Source organism: Gorilla gorilla, chromosome 5, assembly GCF_029281585.2.
Source record: "Gorilla gorilla gorilla isolate KB3781 chromosome 5, NHGRI_mGorGor1-v2.1_pri, whole genome shotgun sequence".
NCBI classification, from domain to species: Eukaryota; Metazoa; Chordata; class Mammalia; order Primates; family Hominidae; genus Gorilla; species Gorilla gorilla.
The window spans coordinates 23,011,318-23,033,787 of record NC_073229.2 but is presented as its reverse complement, the minus strand read 5'-3'; the positions used below and the strand labels follow the sequence as shown (position 1 = coordinate 23,033,787).

The 22,470-nt window shown below is 37.7% G+C and overlaps 1 protein-coding gene across 5 annotated transcripts in view; it reads right to left on the bottom strand.

Moving 5' to 3' along the window:
• Positions 1–22,470, bottom strand: part of FARS2 (phenylalanyl-tRNA synthetase 2, mitochondrial) — a 511,717-nt gene that overhangs the window by 352,803 nt on the left and 136,444 nt on the right. For all 5 annotated transcript variants that reach the window (XM_055391452.2, XM_055391451.2, XM_004043229.5 and 2 more), the window contains one exon: positions 14,587–14,746. In XM_055391452.2, coding sequence (XP_055247427.1) covers positions 14,587–14,746 — 160 coding nt within the window. The remainder of the gene's footprint in view (positions 1–14,586; positions 14,747–22,470) is intronic.

Sequence of the window (22,470 nt, the reverse complement as noted above, 5' to 3'; positions counted from 1 at the left end):
AGACAAATATATAAAGTCACACCACTCAAAACAGAGGACACCAGGTGACCAAGGACACAGACCCCCCAGAGGGGTGAGACCTAAAGAGAACACGGGAGAGCCCAACAGTCTCCTTGATTTGAGGAGACAGAGCTGGGAGTCTGGACAAGTCAGGATAACTAGAATTCTCAGGGTAGAGTAAAGGAGAGAAGAGAGCTGCACAAAGAACTCTGGAGATCTGCAGAAGAACCCCTTCAGCATTCAACTGAACACTGATCATGTGTGTTGAAAAATCTACCTGAGGTCAGGGAACAAACCACACAAAAGGATTAGAGGGAATAAAGTTGGAGCTCACACAGGACCAGGAATAGTGCCAGTTCTCAACAGCCAAGGGGAAAACCTCATAATTCACGGGTTATCAGTTACAGAGCTAAGACAGGTCTCGCATAGGTAGTGGGCAAAACTATCCCCAGACTAAACTCTATACTGGTCCTGCCTAGTAAGACTTAAAAAGAAGACCTAAATGGATCAAAGTGTTTCTAAGTAATCCCAGAACAAAGCTCGCGGATATCAGGAAGGTAAAAAATATCCAATGCATCAGAAGGTAAAATTAACAATGTTTGGCAATATCCTATAGTAAATTACCAGGCATGCAAAATAGAAACAAAATACATAATACAAAGTACAGAAGAATCAAAAGCAATTCACCAAGGAATGACAGATGTCAGAATTAGTAGGAAAAAATGCGTTAAAATATGTATTATAATATTCGTTATGTTCAAAAAGCTAGAGGAAAGACTAAACATGTTAAGTAGAAACAGGGATGATATTAAAAATATCCAAACTGAAGCAAATGAATGAGATGAAAAATACACAGGATGGAGTTAACAGAAAATTAGACACTGTAGAAGAAATATTGGTAAACTTGAAGATAAAGCAATAGAAATTATCCAAAATGCAATATAGAAGGCAAAAAAAATCACTGAAAGAAAAATGAACAGAGCACCAGTGGTGGAAAAGTTTTAAGTGGCCACATACACATGCAAGTGGAGTACCTAAAGGAGGAGAGTGACAGAAAGTATCTGAAGAAATAATTGACCAAAATTTTCCAGATTTCATGAAAAATATAAATCCAAGAAGCTCAACCAATTCCAAACATAAGAAATCTGAAGAAAACTGTATCTATGTACATCATAATCAAACTGCTTAAAACCAGTGACAAAGAAAACATTGCAAAACGACTCAGAGAGAGGAGACACATTATGTACAGAAAAACAAAGACAAAAGCAAAGTTAAGAGCAGATTTCTCACAGGAAACAGTGCAAGTGAGACGAGATCTAGGAATATCACCTCTAAAAAACTAAAAGGGCAAGGGCACAGTGGTTCATACCTGTAATCCCAGCAGTCTGGGAGGCTGAGGAAGGAGAATCGCTCGAGGCCAGGAGTTCAAGACCAGCCTGGGGAACATGGTGACACCCCATCTCTCTACAATTTTTTTTTTAATTTTAAAAGTTAGCGAGGTGTGGTGGTGCACACCTGTAGTCCCAGCTCCTCAGGAGGCTGAAGTAAAAGGATCCTTTGAGCCCAGGACTTGGAGGCTGCAGTGGGCCATGATCACGCCATTGCACTCCAGCCTAAGTGACAGAGCAAGACCCTATCTCAAAAATAAATACATAGAGGTAAAAAAAACTATTAATCTAGAATTCTTTTCCCAGTGAAAATATCTCAAAAATAAAGGCAAAATAAAGGCTTTATGGACATACAAATGCAAAAGAATTCATCACTAGCAGAAGCAGACCTTCTGCTGTGCAGAACGAAAATATCAGTTGGGAACCCAGATGAAGAGCACTGAAGATGGTAAGGACCTAGGAGATATAAAGGCTTTTCTTATTATTTAAATATCTTTAAAAGCTGATCAACTATTCAAAGCAAAAATAATCATAACGTATTTAAGAGTTGATAGTATACATAAGAATTAAAATACGTGACGGCACAAAGGCCAAGATGGGAAACAGGGAAGTCTGCTGTTCTTACGCTATACAGGAATGGGGTAACAGCACTCAAAGTGAAGTGAGACTGTGATAACTGTAAATCCTAAAGTAACTGCTACAATAACAAAACAAAAAGTTACCCCTCATAAGACAAAGGAAATAAAATGGAATAATAAAAAATACAATTAATCCAAACAAAGTAAGAGAACAAAGAAAAAAAATGTTACTCATAGAAAGCAAATAGCAAAATGATCATTTCAATCCAACAACATCAACAATAACATCAAATGTAAACAATCTAATTAAAATAACTTTGAAAAAAGAACAGTTACAAGAATTTAACCGATTTTAAGACATTATAAAGCTACTGTGATAAAGACAGTGAAGTATTATGTCAAGATAGACAAATAACAGATGCATGGAACAGAATAGAGAGTCCAGAAATAGCCCCAGACATACATGGTTAATTGATTCCAGACAATGGTACGAAGACGTTGCAGTGCAGAAGGAAAGGTCATTTCAACAAATGATGCTGGAACAACTGGATATCAATATGGAAAACAAAATTTCAATCCGTACCTCAGATCATCCATAAAATTCTTCAACGGAATCACAAATCTAAATATAAAACTGAAAACTATAAAACTTCTACAAGAAAACATAGTAGAAAAATCTTTGTGACCTTGGGTTAGGAAAGATGTCCGAGAAACAATATCAAAAGCATAATCCATAAAAGAAAAAAATTGGTTAACTGGGTTTCATCAAAGTTAAAGAACTTCTGCCTTTTGAGGAACAACACTAATGAAAAGACTGAGTGAAAATATTGCAAATCCCACATCCCACAAAAGAATCATATCCAAAATTCACAGTTTCAAAAATCAATAAAAAGATAACAGGGCCAGGCGCAGTAGCTCACACCTGTAATCCCAGCACTTTGGGAGGCCAATGTGGGCAGACTGCTTGAGCCCAGGAGTTCAAGACCAGCCTGGACAATATAGTGAGACCCCATCTCTACAAAATATAAACAAAATTAGCTGGCATTGTGATGAGCACCTGTAATCCCCGTTACTTGGGAGGCTGAAGTGGGTGCATCGCTTGACCTGGGAGGTCAAGGATGCAGTGAGCTGAGATCATGCCACTTCACTCCAGCCTGGGCAAAAGAGCAAGACCAAAAAAAAGAAAGAAAACAAATGGGCAAAATATTTGAATACTTTGCCAAATAGTTATATGAATGCAAATAAGTACATAATATTCAGCATCATTATCAACTAAGAAAACACAAATTAGGCAGGGAGCGGTGGCTCACGCCTGTAATCCCAACACTTTGGGAGGCCGAGGTGGGTGAATCACCTGAGGTCAGGAGTTCCAGGCCAGCCTAGCTAACATAGTGAAACTCTGTCTCTACTAAAAATACAAAAATTACCTAGGCGTGGTGGCGTGCACCTGTAATCCCAGCTACTTGGGAGGCTGAGGTGGGAGAGAACTGCTTGAACCCAGGAGGTGGAGGTTGCAGTGAGCTGAGATCACACCACTGCACACCAGCCTTGGCGACAGAGCAAGAGTCTGTCTCAAAAAAAAAAAAAAAAAAAGAAAAGAAAAGAAAAAGAAAATACAAATTAAAATCATAATCAGATACCACTACACTCCTATCAGAATGGCTAAAATTACAATGACTATAACAAGTGCTAGCAAAAATGAGGAGCAACTTCCACTCCTAGGCACTGCTAGTGGAAATGTAACATGGTACAAGCAGTTGAACAGTTTGACAGTTTCTTTAAAAGTTAGTCATGGCCGGGCACGGTGGCTCACGCCTGTAATCCCAGCACTTTGGGAGGCCAAGGCAGGTGCATCATGAGGTCAGGAGTTCAAGACCAGCCTGGCCACGTTGGTGAAACCCTGTCTCTACTAAAAATACAAAAAAAATTACCCAGGCATGGTGGCGGGAGCCTGTAATCTCAGCTACTCGCAGGGCTGAGGCAGAGAATTGCTTGAACCCAGGAGACGGAGGTTGCAGTGAGCCGAGATCGCGATGCTGCACTCAAGCCTGGGTGACAGAGTGAGACTCTGTCTCAAAAAAAAAAAAAAAAAAAAAAAAATCATATACCTACCATGCAGCCATTCCATTTGTAGCTATTTACTCAAGAAAAATAAAAGCGATGTCCATATAAAGACTTGTCCACAAATATTTATAGAAGCTTCATTTGTAATAGCCAAAACCTGGAAACAACCCAAACAGCCAACAATAGGTGGATGAATAAACATATTGTGGAATATAAATACAATGTAATACCCTACTTAGTAACAAAAAGGAATGAAGCATTGACAACATGCTACAAAATGCATGAATCTCAAAATAATTATGCTGCGTGAAAGAAGCCAGAGAATACATACAATAGGATTTCCTTGAACATAAATCTAGAAAATGCTAACCAACCTATAGTAACAAAAAGCAGATCACTAGTTACCTAGGCCTGGTGGGTAGGGAGAGTGGGCAGAAGAGGTGGTAGAGGGACAGTGAAGGAGCACAAGGAAACGTTTTGGCGTGATGAGTATATCTTGATTGTGGTGATGGTTTAGTGTGTGTATAATTATGTCAAAAGTTATCAAATTGTACACTTTAGTTTATTGGAAGCCCATTATAATTCAATAAATAAAAGAGTAAGCAGAAAGATTCAGCATAATAAGTGTTTTCCCCAATCTGTTGAATTTTATAATTTGGAAATCGATTGTGACCTCAACAGAAACCATTAGAATGAACTAACCACCGCTGCCTCTGTCGGGCAGCAATTGGAAGGTATATTTCATAAACTGTAGCTGAAAAGGACAGTAAGTTTCCAGAGAAAGATGGATCATCAAATAATGGTAGTTGTTTGTTTTATCGTGAGATGACATTGTTTAGGGTATATTTAAAGCCGATGAAACAAAATTCTAGAGAAACTGATGGGCTGGTAATCAGCAGTCCAACTAAGCACAAAATCCACAGCCAGTCACCTAGATTTTCTCAGTAAAATACAGCTTATCCTCTGACAAAGAATAGAAAAATGGAGACTGAAAAAATGGTGTGGAATAACAGAAAAAAAGGGATTTGTACAGTGAGCTAACCAAAATAAGAAAGAAGAGAGCCACCAACCTTGACCTGGCTAAGGTGGCAAACCTGAGCTGCTACAGGAGGGGGAAGCATAAAGAGATTTGGGCACCGACTCAAGGCTAGGTTTTCATCGAGTGTCTAGTGCAAGTCAAAGGAGTGAAGGAGTTAAAGTGGTTGATAACAGAGTTCTGATAACTAACTTTATGCTGATGATCAATTCCTTAGTAGAGCTAGAAGACAGGCCAGAAGAGAAGTGGCTGAAATCAATCAGGAAATTGAGCTTTCTATGAACCTAAAGAGTAGAAGGAGAATCTTCCCTCTCTCCCTAAATCTTAATGGTTTCTAGGTCACCTGTATACCAACCACCTAAGAGTTATTAGTACCAGTAAAAATAGTTTGCAATGGGTGTAGTTCCAGGCACACTGATGGTTTTCATTACAGTAGCCCTAAAATTTTCAGTGCCTTTTTCTCTGTACCTTAAGATCCAATAATTTTATTTTAATTAACATAAAACCCCAAACAATTTCAATTTATTATTTCCCTAGATTACTGAACCTCTCTGTTATCCTCTGCCCAACTGCCATAGAATCAGGAAGGTTTCTGGGCTCCTTAAAAGTATTATAGTTCAGCTCAACTATTGCTATCTCAACCTTTCTCTAAAGAGGTTCCCTTGTACCAATTCCTTAGCCCCAAAAGATCCACCCTAGTATATATTTTCCCCCTTCACTGGACATCTAAGGAAAAGTGTGTCTTAGGCCTCTCTCCACCTGATTCCTAGGGTGATGTCTTATTCCACTGAGTCCCTCCACTGGCTTAAAGCGAGGCACTTCACTTTTCACAGTTAATGATCCCAAGTCTCAGAGGTTGAAGGTGTTGGCCCGTTTTTATCGGAAAGAGCAACCTGCTCTAGACTACATCTAAGCTACGATGAGGCGAGTACAGACAAGTCAAAATTGCTTGAATGCAACAACTGCCTTGGCTACTTCACTGTCTAGGAGTACTCTGAGAAGGATAACACTCCCCAAGCCAGGCAACACCAGCCAGCCCAAAAGAGCTGATTTAAAAATTAATAAAGTGATACACACTTACAATTTTTGATGTGATTCCATTTAGGAAGAATGTAGCACTAACAATTAATTATAAATCTAATTCTTACTCTTGATCCCTTTCACTTCATTTATACTAATAGAGCCTCATGGATAAAAAAAACATGAAAAGGTATGGAAGATGTGATTCCTTATTACACATGACCAAGTGATTTCACTCCTGACCAGGACATCACTCACAACACAGGGCCCTAGAATGTTTCTGCTGGATGGGACCATGTATAGGTCCCTATGCAGGTTGGGCTGGCAAGCACGTTATCTGAAGGGAATCAACACGTGTGGATGAAGACAGTGGCAGCAAACTGGGCAGAGGGAGAAGTCAACGAACTACAGTCAGGACAATGAAGCCTTTACCTTGCCAGAGGTCCGGAGCAGACAGCCCATCACAATGGCCCATGGAGGGCCTTTGTATTCTTGCCACATTCAGTCTTCGGATGTGGGCTGCCCCAGGAAGGGCATGTCTTTGGGCAAGGAGGCTCCCTGCAGCTGAGGCAATTCCCCAAGAAGCTGACAGCTGCAGGCGATCTGCAATCCCATCAGCCTGGACCCTCGGAGGAGATGCTGGGAGGTGCATTTCAATGTCCACCACAGGTCTTTTAACAAGCAAAGACAAGACATGACTCCCCCAAGGGTCCCAATCCATCTCTCCTTCACACTAATTAATCTAAACTGTGCTACAAGGCCAATCCTTTAGAAAGGGAAATGCCAATGTTTAGCAAAGAAACTGTGCCAAAGAAAGGCTGGAAACTCAAGGACAGAAAGAGAAATTTAAAAGTTAGAAATCCTAAATCCCCACCTTGGTTACTCCGAAAGAAATGATCTACTAAGCACAGTACAAAATATACAGAAAACACTCGAGAAATATTAAAAATGACAACAAAATCCACAAGCATAAAAACAGTCTAAAGGGTTATTTTATTTCTTTCTAATTCTAAAATGATAACCTTTCTTATAATAGCCTTAGGATGCTGGTACAATTGAAATGTTAGCAGAAAATAATAAACCACATTTGGACAGGAAAAAAACCTGAAACTAAAGCAGCTGTAATAACATACTGCCACAAGGAAATAGTGTGTTCTAATTTTTAATTTTGCTTTTCAAGAACAAAGGAATCCAATAATAATAATAAAAGGTGAAAAGCCTGGACCATAAAAACAAATATAAAAAGAGTTGCTCAATATTTCTGAGGCCTGTAGAGGCAGTTCCCATTCATCACTAATTTTAGAAAGAGTGAACCTTAAGTTTTTAAATGGTCTTTGCTACCCAGAATGTAATTGGATATGATGTAGTAAATGGAGGCTTTACCACAAGCTAGCTACCAGGAGGCACTGAATGGGAAGAGAAGGTAAAGGAAAGAATCAGAGGCAGAATCAGAGGCAGCACCTAGAGAGAAGACGATTTTTTGTTTTGTTTTGTTTTGTTTTGTTTTAAAAAGACAGGATCTCAGTCTGTTGGCCAGGCTGGAGTGCAGGGGCATGATCATATCTCACTGCAGCCTTGGACTCCTGGGCTTAAGCAATCCTCCTGCCTCAGCCTCCTAAGTAGCTGGGACTACAGGCGTGAGCCATTGGGCCTGGCCCTGATGTTTTTTTTTTGTTGTTGTTGTTGTTTTTGTTTGGCCGGGGGGACATCATGGCTTTTATAGGCCTCACAGTCTCTGAAATATTACTAATAAGATTTCTTTGCATCCTATCCAAAAGCAAACTTCTGGTATGGCCTTAGAAGTCAGCCTGTGGGCTCGAACTGCCTCAAATACTTACCAGCCCTGTGATTTTTACATGGCACTTTTTCTCTGTGTCTAGGTTCCTGCATCTGAAAAACGGAGATTGTAACACCCATATCATAGAAATGGTTTAAAAATTTTTAAAGTGATACACACTTAAAATTTTTGATGTGATTCCATTTAAGAAGAATGTAGCACTAACAATTAATTATAAACCTAATTTTTACTCTCAATACATCATCTGAAAAACAGAGATAGTAACACCCATATCATAGATGCAGGTCAAAAGAAAAAACTCCTTGTCAACGTGCTTAGCACAGGGTTTCACACTGTTAACTATTATCTCTATCGTCACCATTATTACCATTATTATTGCTATTATTAATCTAAATTTAATCCAGGTTGATGGCACCTAGATAGGTTTACCAAGACATTTTTCAGAAGCTAGCAAAATTACTTAATTAATAAACCAACCAACAGCAAGAACCCAAAACCCATAACTAATTAGTGCTTCTGAAATGCCTGAAATAGAACAACGCGGCCAGGTGCGGTGGCTCACGCCTGTAATCCCAGCACTTTGGGTGTCCAAAGTGGGTGAATCACCTGAAGTCAGGAGTTCGAGACCAGTGTGGACAACACGGTGAAACCCCATCTCTACTAAAAATACAAAATACAAAAAAGTAACCAGGTGTGGTGGCGCACGCCTGTAATCCCAGCTACGTGGGAGGCTGAGGCATGAGAATCGCTGGAACCCAGGAGGCAGAGTTTGCAGTGAACTGAGATCATGCCACTGCACTTTAGCTTGGATGACAGAGTGAGACTCCATCTCAAAAAAAAAAAAAAACAAAAAAACAAAAAAACGAACAAAGCACTTTTCTTCAGAGTTCAGAAGAAACAGCTGAGAATCCTGAAAGCGTTGTTAACATTCAGTGTGAGCATGAAGGAAACACACAGCACTGCCTGTGTTCTGTGATACAGACCCTCCCACTCTTCTAGTTCATCAGATGGGCCCGGGTTCCAGTCACCTTCCCACTTCACTTCACATCTCCCCTGAGAGGCAATACAGCGGACGTCACAAACACAGCAAACACGCTCGGGGACAAGCTCACACACCTCTACAACAACAGCTCGCGGCAACACAACCGGCAGAAACACACCAGGGCATGGCAAGGGTGTGTGAATGAGGCGCCTTTCAGCAGTTTCAGGATGCCTGGCCACTGTGTGGATGGGGTTAAAAATGACCATGGCTCAAAGGAAAGAAGAAAAAGAAAAGGCTTTCTTCTCAGATAGATTCTGATGCGTGTGAACCAACACGTATTCTCCAAGCAGGTGGATTTTTAAACTTTAATTCCATTCCATAATTCTGCCAGCTCAGTCTTACAGACAAAAAGTGAATTTGAACATTTATAAAATAGCAACATCGATCTGTAATAAAAGCTGACTACCAAAAGTCTAGGCTGACAATATCTTTAAAACAATAAACCAACATATGCCTAAATGAAAGAAGCTACAACTTCACTGCTATTCTAAAATTTAAGTTTCTTTTTTTTTTTGAGTCAGAGTCTCGCTCTGTCGCCCAGGCTGGAGTACGGTGGTGCAATCTCGGCTCACTGCAACCTCCGCCTCTCAGGTTCAAGCGATTCTCCTGCCTCAGCCTCCCGAGTAGCTGGGACTACAGGCGTGTGCCACCACGCCCAGCTAATTTTTTTGAATTTTTAGTAGAGATGGGGGTTTCACCATGTTAGCCAGGAGGTCTTGATCTCCTGACCTCGTGATCTACCCAACTCGGCCTCCCAAAGTGCTGGTATTACAGGTGTGAGCCACCACGCCTGGCCCAAATTTAAGATTCTTAATTCTTCGCCAGGATCATGCCCACCATGTCAGGACAGGCATCACAGTCAGAAAAGTCATATATTGCATAAATTGTTTTTTGTAAGGAAACCTGCCATCTGCATTTGAAAGCTACGCAAATACAAATACAAAAAATAATACAAAGGAAAGTCTAGGACCATATTTTCAGAGAGATATATATCCTGAAACACCTTGGACAGCTTACATAATCTATACAGAGGCCAGCACATGGCTTACTTTTTAAAATATCTCCTGGTGCAGATATGAAAGCCACCATCAGCACCAATAAGGCTGCGGTGCCACAGTCTGGTACACAGCTCCTTCTTGTTCCCTTAGACATGATAAAGGCAAATCAGCCATGACCGTTGCTCTTTGATCGTATTACTCTTTCGTCATGTGCTCCCTGCTTTTATTGTCTTGTCTTAACTTTCCTTCCCTTCCTTCCTTCTTCCATTTGTTCATATTTACACATTTATCTGATATTTTTTACTTACAAGGCATCTTTCACGTTATCTTGTTTTATTCTCGAGTGAAGCAAGTATCATCACAACTTTTAAAAGTTAGAAAACTGAGACCTGAAATGCTACGTGACCTGTTCAGGACTTCAGAGTAAGGGGATGAACAGGAGCTTCATTTTAAGTTTTCTGATTCTACACTACCGTTTCTCCATGGTCATAAGAGTCTACTGTCAATCATTTTTCTTCCCCTTGCCTCGTCTTTCCTTCTTTCCGTGGACTGTGCTGCATCATGCTTGCTCTCCACAAGTACTTGTGTCACCTACTTTGTCATTTTTCACCCCATTCTTCTGCCCCCCCACCTTGCTTATCCCTTCCCAAGGCTAATTCCCACTTACCAGGTGTCAGCATGCATGTGCCTCAGCAGGAGCCTTCCAGGAGCACAGGCTGGGCTCAGGAGGAGGCGCTTGCCTGTGTGCTCGGAGAACATCCCATGTTTCCCAAGGAGAGAAATCAAGATCCAAGGCTCCATGGCTCTTTGAAGACAGGGAGTATGGCTAGCTTATTCAATATTGTGATGCCTGCAACAGGGTGCAACTCCAGCTTCTAAACCTCACCAACAGCAAATCATTTGATTATAGAAATGTGTAGGATGACATAAATAAGGAGGATGCTAAAAAAAAAAATTCTGTCCATAGTTTGGCAATGGAAAAATTCAGATGAGCCTGAATCTTTCTGTTAAGACACAATGCTACCTCCTTAAAATACTAGAATCCCTTCTACCTCACCCTGCCTCTAAAGTGGCCTGAACAGCACAATCCATCTCCCTGCATTTGTGTTAAACAGATGATATAAATGTTTAAAATATCACAATTCCTTTATTTTATCATGAAAGCAAAGAGATGCTGGCTATCATAGGTTTTTCACATCAGCAATTTCTATTTGAAACCTATTTCACTATTATATTACGCCATTTTAATGAAATATATCAAACCTAGAGACACAAGAGAAAATAGCAACCACCCATATACTCATTATTCAGATTTATCAAACCATAACATTTTGTCATATTTAACTTTAGTTTTAAAAAAAAAACATTATAAATACATTTGAAACATGGTTTCCACCCCTCCCTAATACCATTTCCCACTTCCTAGAAAAACATTATCCTGAAGTTGATGTGCACTTTTTGAAAATGTATTTATATTAAAAATATAGAAGATTAGCTAGTGGTTTCTTATATATTACATGAACTATGCGTCTGGCAATATGGCAGTCAAGATATTCTAAAAAACCTTGCTAAAACAGAGCAGGAGAGGCTTAATAAATTACAACAAGATTCTCTTTAAATACATATTTGAGTTCAGGCATAAGTAGGGGAAATCTGGAGTATGAAAAAATAGAGGTGAATCAAGAACAGTGAGTACTGAAGTCCCAGCTGGAAGAACGGTGACCATGAATCCCGCATAAGGCCAGAACTTTGTGCTATACTCTATTTCTCTACACCTTTGTCAACAATTTAAAATGTTAGATTTAAAAAATTATTTCCCATTTGAAAAAGCTCTTTGTGGTTTTGTTTTTCCCTGATTACTAATAAAGATAAGCATCTTTTCATATATTTATTGGTCATTTTATATATATATATATATATATATATATATATATATATATATATATATATAATTTGCCACCTTCATGTTCACCCATTTTTCTCTTAAGTTGCAATTTCTGTTTGTTTATATGGAGAAGTCCTTTATAAATGCCAAATGTGTATTTGACGTACCACTGGACTCCTGTTAGAATGGCTACAATTAAAATGACTAACCCTATCAAGTGTTGCTGAAGATGTACAGCAACTGGCATTTTCAGACTACTGTTGGGAATCGAGATGGTGCAACCCTTCAGAAAATAGCTTAGCAGCTTTTTTTTTTTTTTTTTTTTTTTTTTAGTTAAACATACACCTACTACTTGATCTAGTCATTCCACTCTTAGGTATTTACTCAAGAGGAGTGAAAACTTAGGACCCAGAAAGAATCATCCATGAATGTTCATAGACACTTTACTGGTAATAGCAAAAAACTGGAAACTACCCAGATATCTATCAATGAGTGGATGGATAAACAAATCATGGAACTGAATACTTTATAAATGCCAAATGTGTATTTGACATACCACTAGACTCCTGTTAGAATGGCTACAATTAGAATTACTAACCCTATCAAGTGTTGCTGAAGATGTACAGCAACTGGAATTTTCATAGACTACTGGTAGGAATCGAGATGGTACAACCACTTCAGAAAATAGCTTAGCAGTTTTTTTTTTTTAAGTTAAACATATACCTATGTTTATGAGGAGTGAAAACGTACGACCCAGAAAGACTGATCCATGAATGTTCATAGACGCTTTACTGATAATAGCAAAAAACTGGAAACTACCCAGATACCTATCAACGAATGTATGGATAAACAAATCGTGGAATGGAATACTGATTAACAAAAGGAATCAACTACTCATATACACTATGATATGGATGAATTTCAACATAATTATTTTAAGTAAAACAAGCCAGACAAAAAAGAGCACATATTCTAAGATTCCATTTATATAAACCTAAAAAATGCAAACTAATTAATGGCACCAGAAAGCAGATCACATGTTGCCCAGGGTGAGATGCGGTAACGGCAGAAGGGAAGGATTGCCAGCGAGCAGGAGGAAACTCCTGGGGACAACGAAGATGTTCATGTATTGATTCTGCTGGTAGCTTCATGGCATGAACTTGCAAGACGTCAAAACTTGTAAGATTGTGCGAGTATGTTCGTGTGCAGTTTATTGTAGGTCAACTGATCAAAATGTACACTTTAGATATGTATAGCTTACTTTATGTTAATTACACCTCAACAACACTGATTTTTACAAAAGCTCACAAGAATAAGAGAGTAAAGGAGAATCCTAACCACAGTAGGTACTCTGTCTTCTCAGATATGTAAGTATTTCTTAAAGATAGTCACAATTAGGAAAATCCACTAACCTTCTCTTTATATCGTGATTTAAAAAAACAAAATATATCTCAATTAAGTTAAAAATAGCTGGAGGTGGAAGATGGCATTACTGAAAACAAATATTTTTTGAAAAATAAAGGCAAGTGACTGAGGTCTAGATTGCAACAATATTGTTCCTGCTGCACCAAATATACTGTTAATGTTTTTGCTGTTGATATAATATACTGTTAATATACTCCTGTTGATAGTGGTAATCAGTATGGCAATATGTACAGTTTTCCACTGGTTCATTCACATGGTTAAGAACCTTGCTCCACTGGGCCAGGCGTGGTGGATCACGCCTGTAATCCCAGCACTTTGGGAGGCCGAGGCGGATGAATCACGAAGTCAGGAGATCGAGACCATCTTGGCAAACACGGTGAAACCCTGTCTCTACTAAAAATACAAAAAATTAACCAGGCATGGTGGTGGGCACCTGTCATCCCAGCTACTCAGGAGGCTGAGGCAGGAGAATGGCGTGAACCCAGGAGGCAGAGCTTGCAGTGAGCTGAGATCACCCCACTGCACTGCACCCCAGCCTGGGAGACAGAGCGAGACTCCGTCTCAAAAAAAAAGAACCTTGCTCCACTGATCACATCCTCATGTAATGATAACATAATAATATACTCCAAATCAGCCTGTATATTTTCATCCCATTGATGACACTGACCTAATCCATTATCATTCTTAGCAAACGTTATAATCATTTTTCTTTCTCTAGCTAAAAGTTTCTGAGTGCCAATCTGCAGCCACAAGTGAAACATTTCATACCTGAACTCATTAAGATTTTCAGTCAAATCGCAGTCAAAACTTTGTTTCACGCACGAAATTATTTAAAATATTATATCAAATTACCTTCAGGCTATGTGCGTAAAGTGTATATGAAATACAAATGAATTTTGTGTTTAGACTTGGCTCCCATCCCCAAGACATCTCATTATGTATATGCAAGAATTTCAGGCCTGGCGCGGTGGCTCATGCCTGTAATCCCAACACTTTGAGAGGCCGAGGTGGGCGGATCACGAGGCCAGGGGTTTGAGAACAGCTTGGCCAACATAGTAAAACCCTGTCTCTACTAAAAATATAAAAATTAGCCAAGTGTGGTGACGGGCGCCTATAATCCCAGCTACTCAGAGGCTGAGGCAGGAGAATTCCTTGAACCCGGGAGGTGGAGGTTGCAGTGAGCCGAGATCGCACCACTACACTCCAGCCTGGGTGACAGAGCAAGATTCCGTCTCGGGAAAAAAAAAAAGAATTTCAAAATATCAAAAAAAAACAAAAAAACCCAAATCCAAAACACTTCTGTCCCCAAGTATTTCAGATAAGAGATTGTCAACCTGTGTTTGAGCACTTACCATCTCCAAAAAGATGTGTCATGAGCCTGGTAAGCGTTTGCTTAAGATCAAACTCTACAAGCTTCACAGCCTCCATGGTGTGTGTCTCTTGTTTATGCGCAGAGCGAGAACTTTGTTCAAAGAGCTGCAGGCCTTCTCCATCCTTTATACCAGCAAATAACTGTAAACCAACAGGAAAGTATAAATAAAGAAAATATCCTGGCCCATCTATATCAGGTAACTTTAAAATTCTGCTAAGAATCTTTTGACTCTAAAAAGTTATGACGTGGGAATAAGACTCATTATGTCCTGTCAATAAACGTAATGAAATTAACATTCACTTAGTACAACTCTGAAGAAAACACTATGCTACATGGTATGGGGGGTTTTTAGAGAATTAAGACACTCTTCTGATCTTTGCTAATCTGTTTTTGATTTGCATGAACTTATAGTCAGTTCCCAACAAGAGATATTATCCTCAATTCTAGTGGAAATACTAGTGAATCGCTTTCATACTCTAAAATTACATCCCTGACCATCCCACAGTGTCGAGGAATTCAATCCTGTAAGGTCCATGAAGGTAGGATGCAAGCTGGAATTTGCTAGTCCTGTATCTCCAAAGCTCAAGGCAGAGCCTCAAACATGTTTCTGCCACTTACTATCTGTGTAAACTTAGGCAAGTGATATAGTAGCTAAGCCTCAGGGTATCATCTATAAAGTGGGAATAATAATAGTAAATTAGTAGATTTTATTACAAACAACATAATATATAAAAATACAGAGTATCTGGCACATTCCAATGGCTAAATAAGTTTTCCTCATTATTGTCTTCATGATTATTAACCACAGCTATCATTAGTCATAAGCTGCTTTACCACTGAAATAAAGTAACTTTCTGGTCAGTGACACAGCAGGTCTTTACTTGGTAGAAGATTGGCTCAAAAGGGATAACTGAGCAAATGAATGTATCATTCTTCCCACCCAAAGTCCCATAATCAAACATAAAAAATGTTTTAATAAAAGAATGAATCAGCTGCCATTTCTAGTAATGTTGGTTTGGATAATTAGAACCAAACTTCCTGATAAATGCTACTGAAAAAATACAGAAATTCTTAACAGCATTGAAGAAGTAAAACCGAGATAGAGAGGAGTGACTGAACTCTACAGGAAGCATGAAGCCAGGGGTAAAAAATTAAAAAATAAAAATAAAAAATAAAGTAAGCACAAAGCCAGAGAGAAGCATTGAGAATATCTGCCTATCTAACCTATCAACTGAAAACCTGAACATGGGTTATAACAGCTTACCATGGAAGTGAGATAAAAGGGAAAGCTTTGCTGTGGAACCAAGCTGGGGTGTTTGAGTCCCTAAAAGACTCATCCCCCTGATGAGGATGAGCACAAAAGTAAACCAGTCCTTGTGTAGACTTGCAGTCAGGTATCACATTTTCTGGACAATAGAGAGAGCTTCAGGCTACGAAGATGATCTAAGGCAATCCCAGACATACTTCCTCTAACTGGCCAGAAAAATGAGACAAAACCGTTTTCAGAGAAATATTCTAATATCCTAGGCCTCAAATTATTCTTATGAGGACTAAAGACAATGACGGCTGTCAATGCTTTCTCTAAAAATAATTTAGAGCAACAAGAACAAATAAAACTATTGAACACAATGCCTTTGGCAGGCAGGCAGGCAGGAAGGAATGCCAGTCAAAACCCAGGGACAGAACTGTTACACTCCTACCCCACTGATAAGGCTCTGAAGTAAGCAAGAGCAAGCTGGAAAAAATAAGAGAAAGAGAGGAGAATGAGTGAGGTGCTAAGGTTGACCTTAGAAGCCCAGAAAGTGTAAGTTACACTAAGTGTGAAAATCCTTTAAAAAGTGTCCTAGTAGGCCTGAGCAAGGACCACAGAAAAGTGGTGTAAAAGCATGCCCAATTTGAAGTGAGAGGATCCCAAAACCATAGTTACAATAAAAGAGAAAGGAGTTAATACAAAGCGAAAGACAATCTTTTCAATTGAGTAGGAAGAGAAAAAAGATGCAAATGAGAAAATTCAAGGTTGTGAAAGATAAAGCACAACTAAAAAATTAGAGGATTTACAAAACCATTCTCTAACCCATACCAAAAATAAATAAATAAACCACTAAAGTGTGCATTGCTACACTAACAGAAGAGGGCACCAGAGACTAAGGAAGTCTTTTACACAACCAAAAAGGAACAACAAATAAATTCAATAAAAATATAGAAAATTATTACTGAAAAATCAGAAAGTCAATTCAAAAGAGCTCAACTAATGAAAATCCAACTTTTCTCCCACCCATCCCGCAAAACTAAGGAGCACTAAAAAGAAACACAAACTAATACTTAAAAACTAAGTTACATATGCTCAATTAAGCATTTAAGGATACAAATTGCTTTAGTCAGAAACTCAAAAATTAAGAACAGAAATAGAGAAAAAATGAAAAGAGAATTGATTTAACTCAGAAAAAAAAAGAAATAAAATCATCTCAGAAACAAAATCTAAATTCCAAAGCATGCAAGGGACAATGGAATCCATCAAGATTTAATGAGGTGGCATTGAAGAAAAGGAGAAAAACAACCAGAAGGAGGATGGTAAAATAAAGAAAGAAGAATCAGAGAGAAAGTGGTAGAAATGGAACACAGGCAAAGAAGGAATTACATTTATATAATTGGAGTCCATTAAAGAGGGGAAAAAAAAACAATGGAGCAGAACTAATACCAGATAAAATGGGTACCTGTGAAAAAGAACCTGGAAGAATCAAATATAGGACATATTCTTATAAAACAGATTTCACAAATAATGGGGAAAATCGTCAAGGCCTCTAGGCAAAAAGATCAACTAATGTAGAGGAGTAAAGCAATCAGAGTGGCATCAGATTCTTCAAAAACAACATGGAAACAAGACAACAATGAAGCCACATTTTCAAACAACTCAGTGTTTAAAAATGTGGGTCAAGAAGTTTATATCCATCAATGCTGTCCTTAAAGCACCAAGTCTACAGAAAAAACGTGAAACACACAAGAGCACAGGGAATGTCACATTAATGAGCTCTTTCTGAAGAATTTACCAAAACATGAGCCTTGTTCAAGTAATAAATAACTAGGAAAATTTCAGCACAAAACAAATGGAGAACATGTTAATACATAAAAATTATAGATTTCAGACTAAAAACTGGGGATTACATTGAAAGACTAATATCCAATTGTTATATGTTCTGACAAAGTAGAAATAAAATAACTAAACAATGGAAGAAAGCAGCAAAGAGGAAAGTAGAATATACTGATTATTGCATAGGCAATAGTTAAAGAATACTTTTACTAAGAACAAAGTTAAAAATGAGGGACAAGGGACTTTAAAAGTTTAAAGTATAAAAGCAACCATTAAAACAAAAATATAACCTTTCTAAAGAGCAACCAAAATTTCAATTCAAAAGCATAATAAAACATATATTGTAGAGAAATAAAATATAACATGTTATGACATATATAACACCACAATATATTATGATAAAGTTCAGATCGAATATATCAATAACTCAATAAATGTGAAAGTCATATCAATAAATATGAACAGGCTTAATTCACCTCTTAAAAAAATAAATCTGGCCACAAAGCATGACTCAACTATACAAAAGATACAGCTAAAACAATGTTAAAAACAAATGGATGGACAGAATATAACAGGCAAATGGATACAATAAAAAAGCAAGCATAGCATTCTTAAAATCAGAAAAAGTAGAATTCAAGCAAAAAAACACCAAGCAAGACAAAGAAGATCTTGTATTAATGCTAAAAGTTTCAAATCACAATGAAGGTATAATACTTATGAATATCTATATATCAATAAGACAATTATTACCTTTGTGTAGAAAGAACCATAGGGGATGCAAAAGACACACATAGAAACACATTAATATTAATGATAATAGGAAACTTTAATACTTTAATTTGATCATTCTTAGTATAAAATCAAATGTGCAAAATTAACAAGATAAAAGACCTAAAAACATAATTAGGAAATGAAATCATGTGTGTATACATAAATATGTATACGTATATTTTACACACACACACACACACACACACACACACACATTAAACTTACTCCCTTCATAATGAAAAATACATTTTATTTTCAAGGGCCCAGAGAATATTAACAAAAATTGATCACATAGTAAGTCACAAAGAAATAAGTATATTCCATAAAGAAGAAATAATAAACTATACTCTCTGATTAAAATACAATAAAACTAAAAATCATTCCCATGAACAACACACAAACACACACACACATAAAGGTCTTTCCACCTGAAAACTGACAAAAAAAGAAGGGGAACAAAAGTCAGGAAACATACACCACAAAGAGGTAATACCACTAACGTAAAGAAACTTTTAAAAGTTGACAAAGGGCCAAAAACTCCATAGAAAAAGAACAGACAATTCATCAAAAAAAAGATATGAAAATGACCCCTGAACACATGAAAAGGAATTCAAACTTAAAGAGCAAATTAAGCAAATTAAAATAACACTGACATAATACTTCTATCACAATGGCAAAAATTTAAAAGTCAGACAACATATTCTTTTGAATACGTTGAGGCTTTGGAAAATAAGTACAGTCATACTTTGCTGGTGAAAATGGAAACTGGTAGAACCCTTTTGGAGATGAATTTGACAATACCCAACAAAACTACATATTTGTTGATCTCTTGACCCAGTCCTTCCATTTCTAACTACTTACCCTGAAAATATACTTCCAATATTAATACATATGCACAAAATTTTCACTGTAGTATTGTTTGTAACTGCACCATATTTTTTTAAAAAGTCTCACACTGGAAAGATGTTAAATAAACCATGGTCTACCTATACAATAGAGTACTTTTGCAGGTGTAATAAAGAACAAGGAAGATCTCTCTGGACTGATATGGAATTATTTTCAAGACATCCTGGTAAGTAAAAAAGGCAAAGTTCAAGAGGGCATATATTACTTGCTACCTTTCATGTAAGAAATAATAAAATACACATGAATCATCTCATTTGTGAAAAAAAAGGAAGGATAGGCTAGAAATAACAAAAATAAATTACCTACAGAGAGGTGGTGGAAACAGGATGGAAAAAATGGTTGAATGGGAATGGAGTATAATGAATGGCACAGTGGGGGTCATGACTTCTAAGTAAACCTTGTTGTATAGTTCTGAGTTTTAGAAGGACGTTAATATTTTATCTACACAAAACATTAAAAATAAAATCCTGACACCTGCAATCCCAGCAGTTTGGGAGGCCAAGGCAGGAGGATCACTTGACGTCAGGAGTTCGAGACCAGCCTGGCCAACATGGTGAAACCCCATCTCTACCAAAAAATAGAAAAATTAGCCAGGCGTGGTGGCACACGTCTGTGATCCCAGCTACTTGGGAGGCTGAGACAAGAGAATCACTTGAACCCGGGAGGCAGAAGTTGCAGTGCGCCTACATCATGCCACTGTACTCCAGCCTGGGCAACAAAAGGAGACTCTGTCTCAATAATAATAATAATAATAATAATAATAATAATAATAATAATAATAAAAATAATATAAAATCTACCCAGAGGTGGGAAGAACCCAAATGGAATACAAACAGTAATGATGGACAGAAGTTTATTCTAAATAAATGACAGCCACTTAAAGAGAGTGGAGAAGAAAAGAATTAACCAAAATAACTTTCAAAAACAGTATTTTAACTAAATATTTTAAGATGAAAAACAAAATAAACATAGCAAATATTGTACACTAGTTAGCAAATTTTTTCCACAGAGGTATGTGTTAACAATTACGAAACTACCTTATGTTCATTCCAGGACTGAACAAGAAAATAAATATGTCATGAGTAAGAAGAACCAGGTTTCTCACTGTCACTATCAAAGGCAATGGGGAGAGCTAGAATGAGCCATGTGGTGTTGGCTTAGATTGGAGGTACCCATATGAATTCATATTTTGTAACATATATGCAGATACATCAATACGGAAATAGAAGTAGGTATATGTTATTTCCTAGCTCTGTCACTAGAGGGGGCCTACAAGTAATGATATCCCTAGGGCAATAAGTATACTCAGGTCTAGGCTTCTAAATACCATTCTTTAATAAAAAAGGAACAGAGTTTCTTAAAGAAATGACTGATTCCAGGGCTGGGGTGGAGAAAGTAAAAGATGAATCTGGGATATCTCATGGGGACAAAAAATGATAACATGTCAGAGGACAGAGAAGACTACTTAAGGGGCTCCCAAAGACCAAACCTGGGTAAATTTCAGCAATAAAATAAATCATTTTAGTAATAGGTTACAACCCATACAATAACCAAATATTCATGAAGCCATACTGATATAAATAATTAAATAAATGTATGGGAGAGAAGTAAAGGTCTTCCTTACAGTAAAATTCTAATTAATACCTTTAGAATAAATTAGAAAGAAAATAACCATTTGACAAACACCACAATAATTTCTGGCAAAAATTATCAATGGAATCCAAAGTTAACAGGGCAAAATATTATGAGAACTATTTACACAGTCTCAAAGTATCTTCCTGCAAATAGTATTAACTACAAAGGGGAAAATAATAATGGCGGAGAATCCTAATGGATACCACATTTACCAAGTGATCAGAGTTAACATATCAACACCACGTTCTTCATGAGATAACACACTAAGGGCACAACAAAATCTCCATGGCATTTTTGTCAAAAATGTAGAATATGAATTTCACCATGAGAAAATACAAAATTATGTCAAGTTGAGAAACATGACACAAAATATATGGCCAGTACCTTTCAAACATATCAAAGTCATGATAAAGAAAGACTGAGTAACAATATATGGCCAGTACCTTTCAAACATATCAAAGTCATGATAAGCAAAGAAAGACTGAGTAACTATCCCAATTTAATAAAGGAGATGGACACATGAAAAATATAACATGTAATCCTAGATTGAATTCTAGTCCAGAAAAAGGACATGTTTTTAAATTTAAGCAAACACATTTTTCCATTTTACATGTTCTATTTAGTTCTTTCTCAAATCAGCATAGTCTCTTTTTCTAAATAAAGACTTTTTTAAGCGCAGTTTTAGGTTCACAGCAAAGTTGAGAGGAAGATACAGAGATATCCCATATAGTTCCTCCTCCACACATGCACAGCCTCCTCCACTATCAGCATCCTCCACCAGAGTGGTACACTTGTTACACTAGATGGACTTACACTGACACATTATAATCACCCAGAGTCCTCAGTTTACCTTAGGGCTCACTCTTGGAGTTGTACATTCTATGGGTTTAAACAAATGTCGAACATACATCCACCATTATACTATCACACAGTGTTTTCAGTGCCCTAAAAATCTTCTACGCTCAGCCAATTCATCACTGTCTCCCCACTGGCCCCTGATCATCACTGCTCTTTTCACTGTCTCCCTAGCTTTGTGTTTTCCAGAACATCATATAGAGGGAAACAGAGAGTATGGAGCCTTTTCAGCTTGTCTTCCTTCATGAGTAATATGCATGTACATTTCCCCCATGTCTTCTCATTGATTAATAACTCATGTATGATCTTTTGTTAAAAACCATTTTTATTACTTATACATATTTGAGATTGTATTTTCTACTTCTTTAAAGATTTCAAACAGTTATTTAATACTTTGCGCCAAGGAATTCAAATAGCTGAAGCAATTGGGTGTGATTTCTGCTGATTTTCACACAGGGTGGTTTGTGTGTGGTGATCTTAGGCTGGATGATATCAATCAGGGGGAAACGTGAGGGCCTTGGTAGGGGACAGTTGCCTTCAAAGACTGTGTGTAACCAGGGCAGCAACAGCCCTGGAACCAAGTTAGCGCTCTTGAAGAGGTGAAGGTGA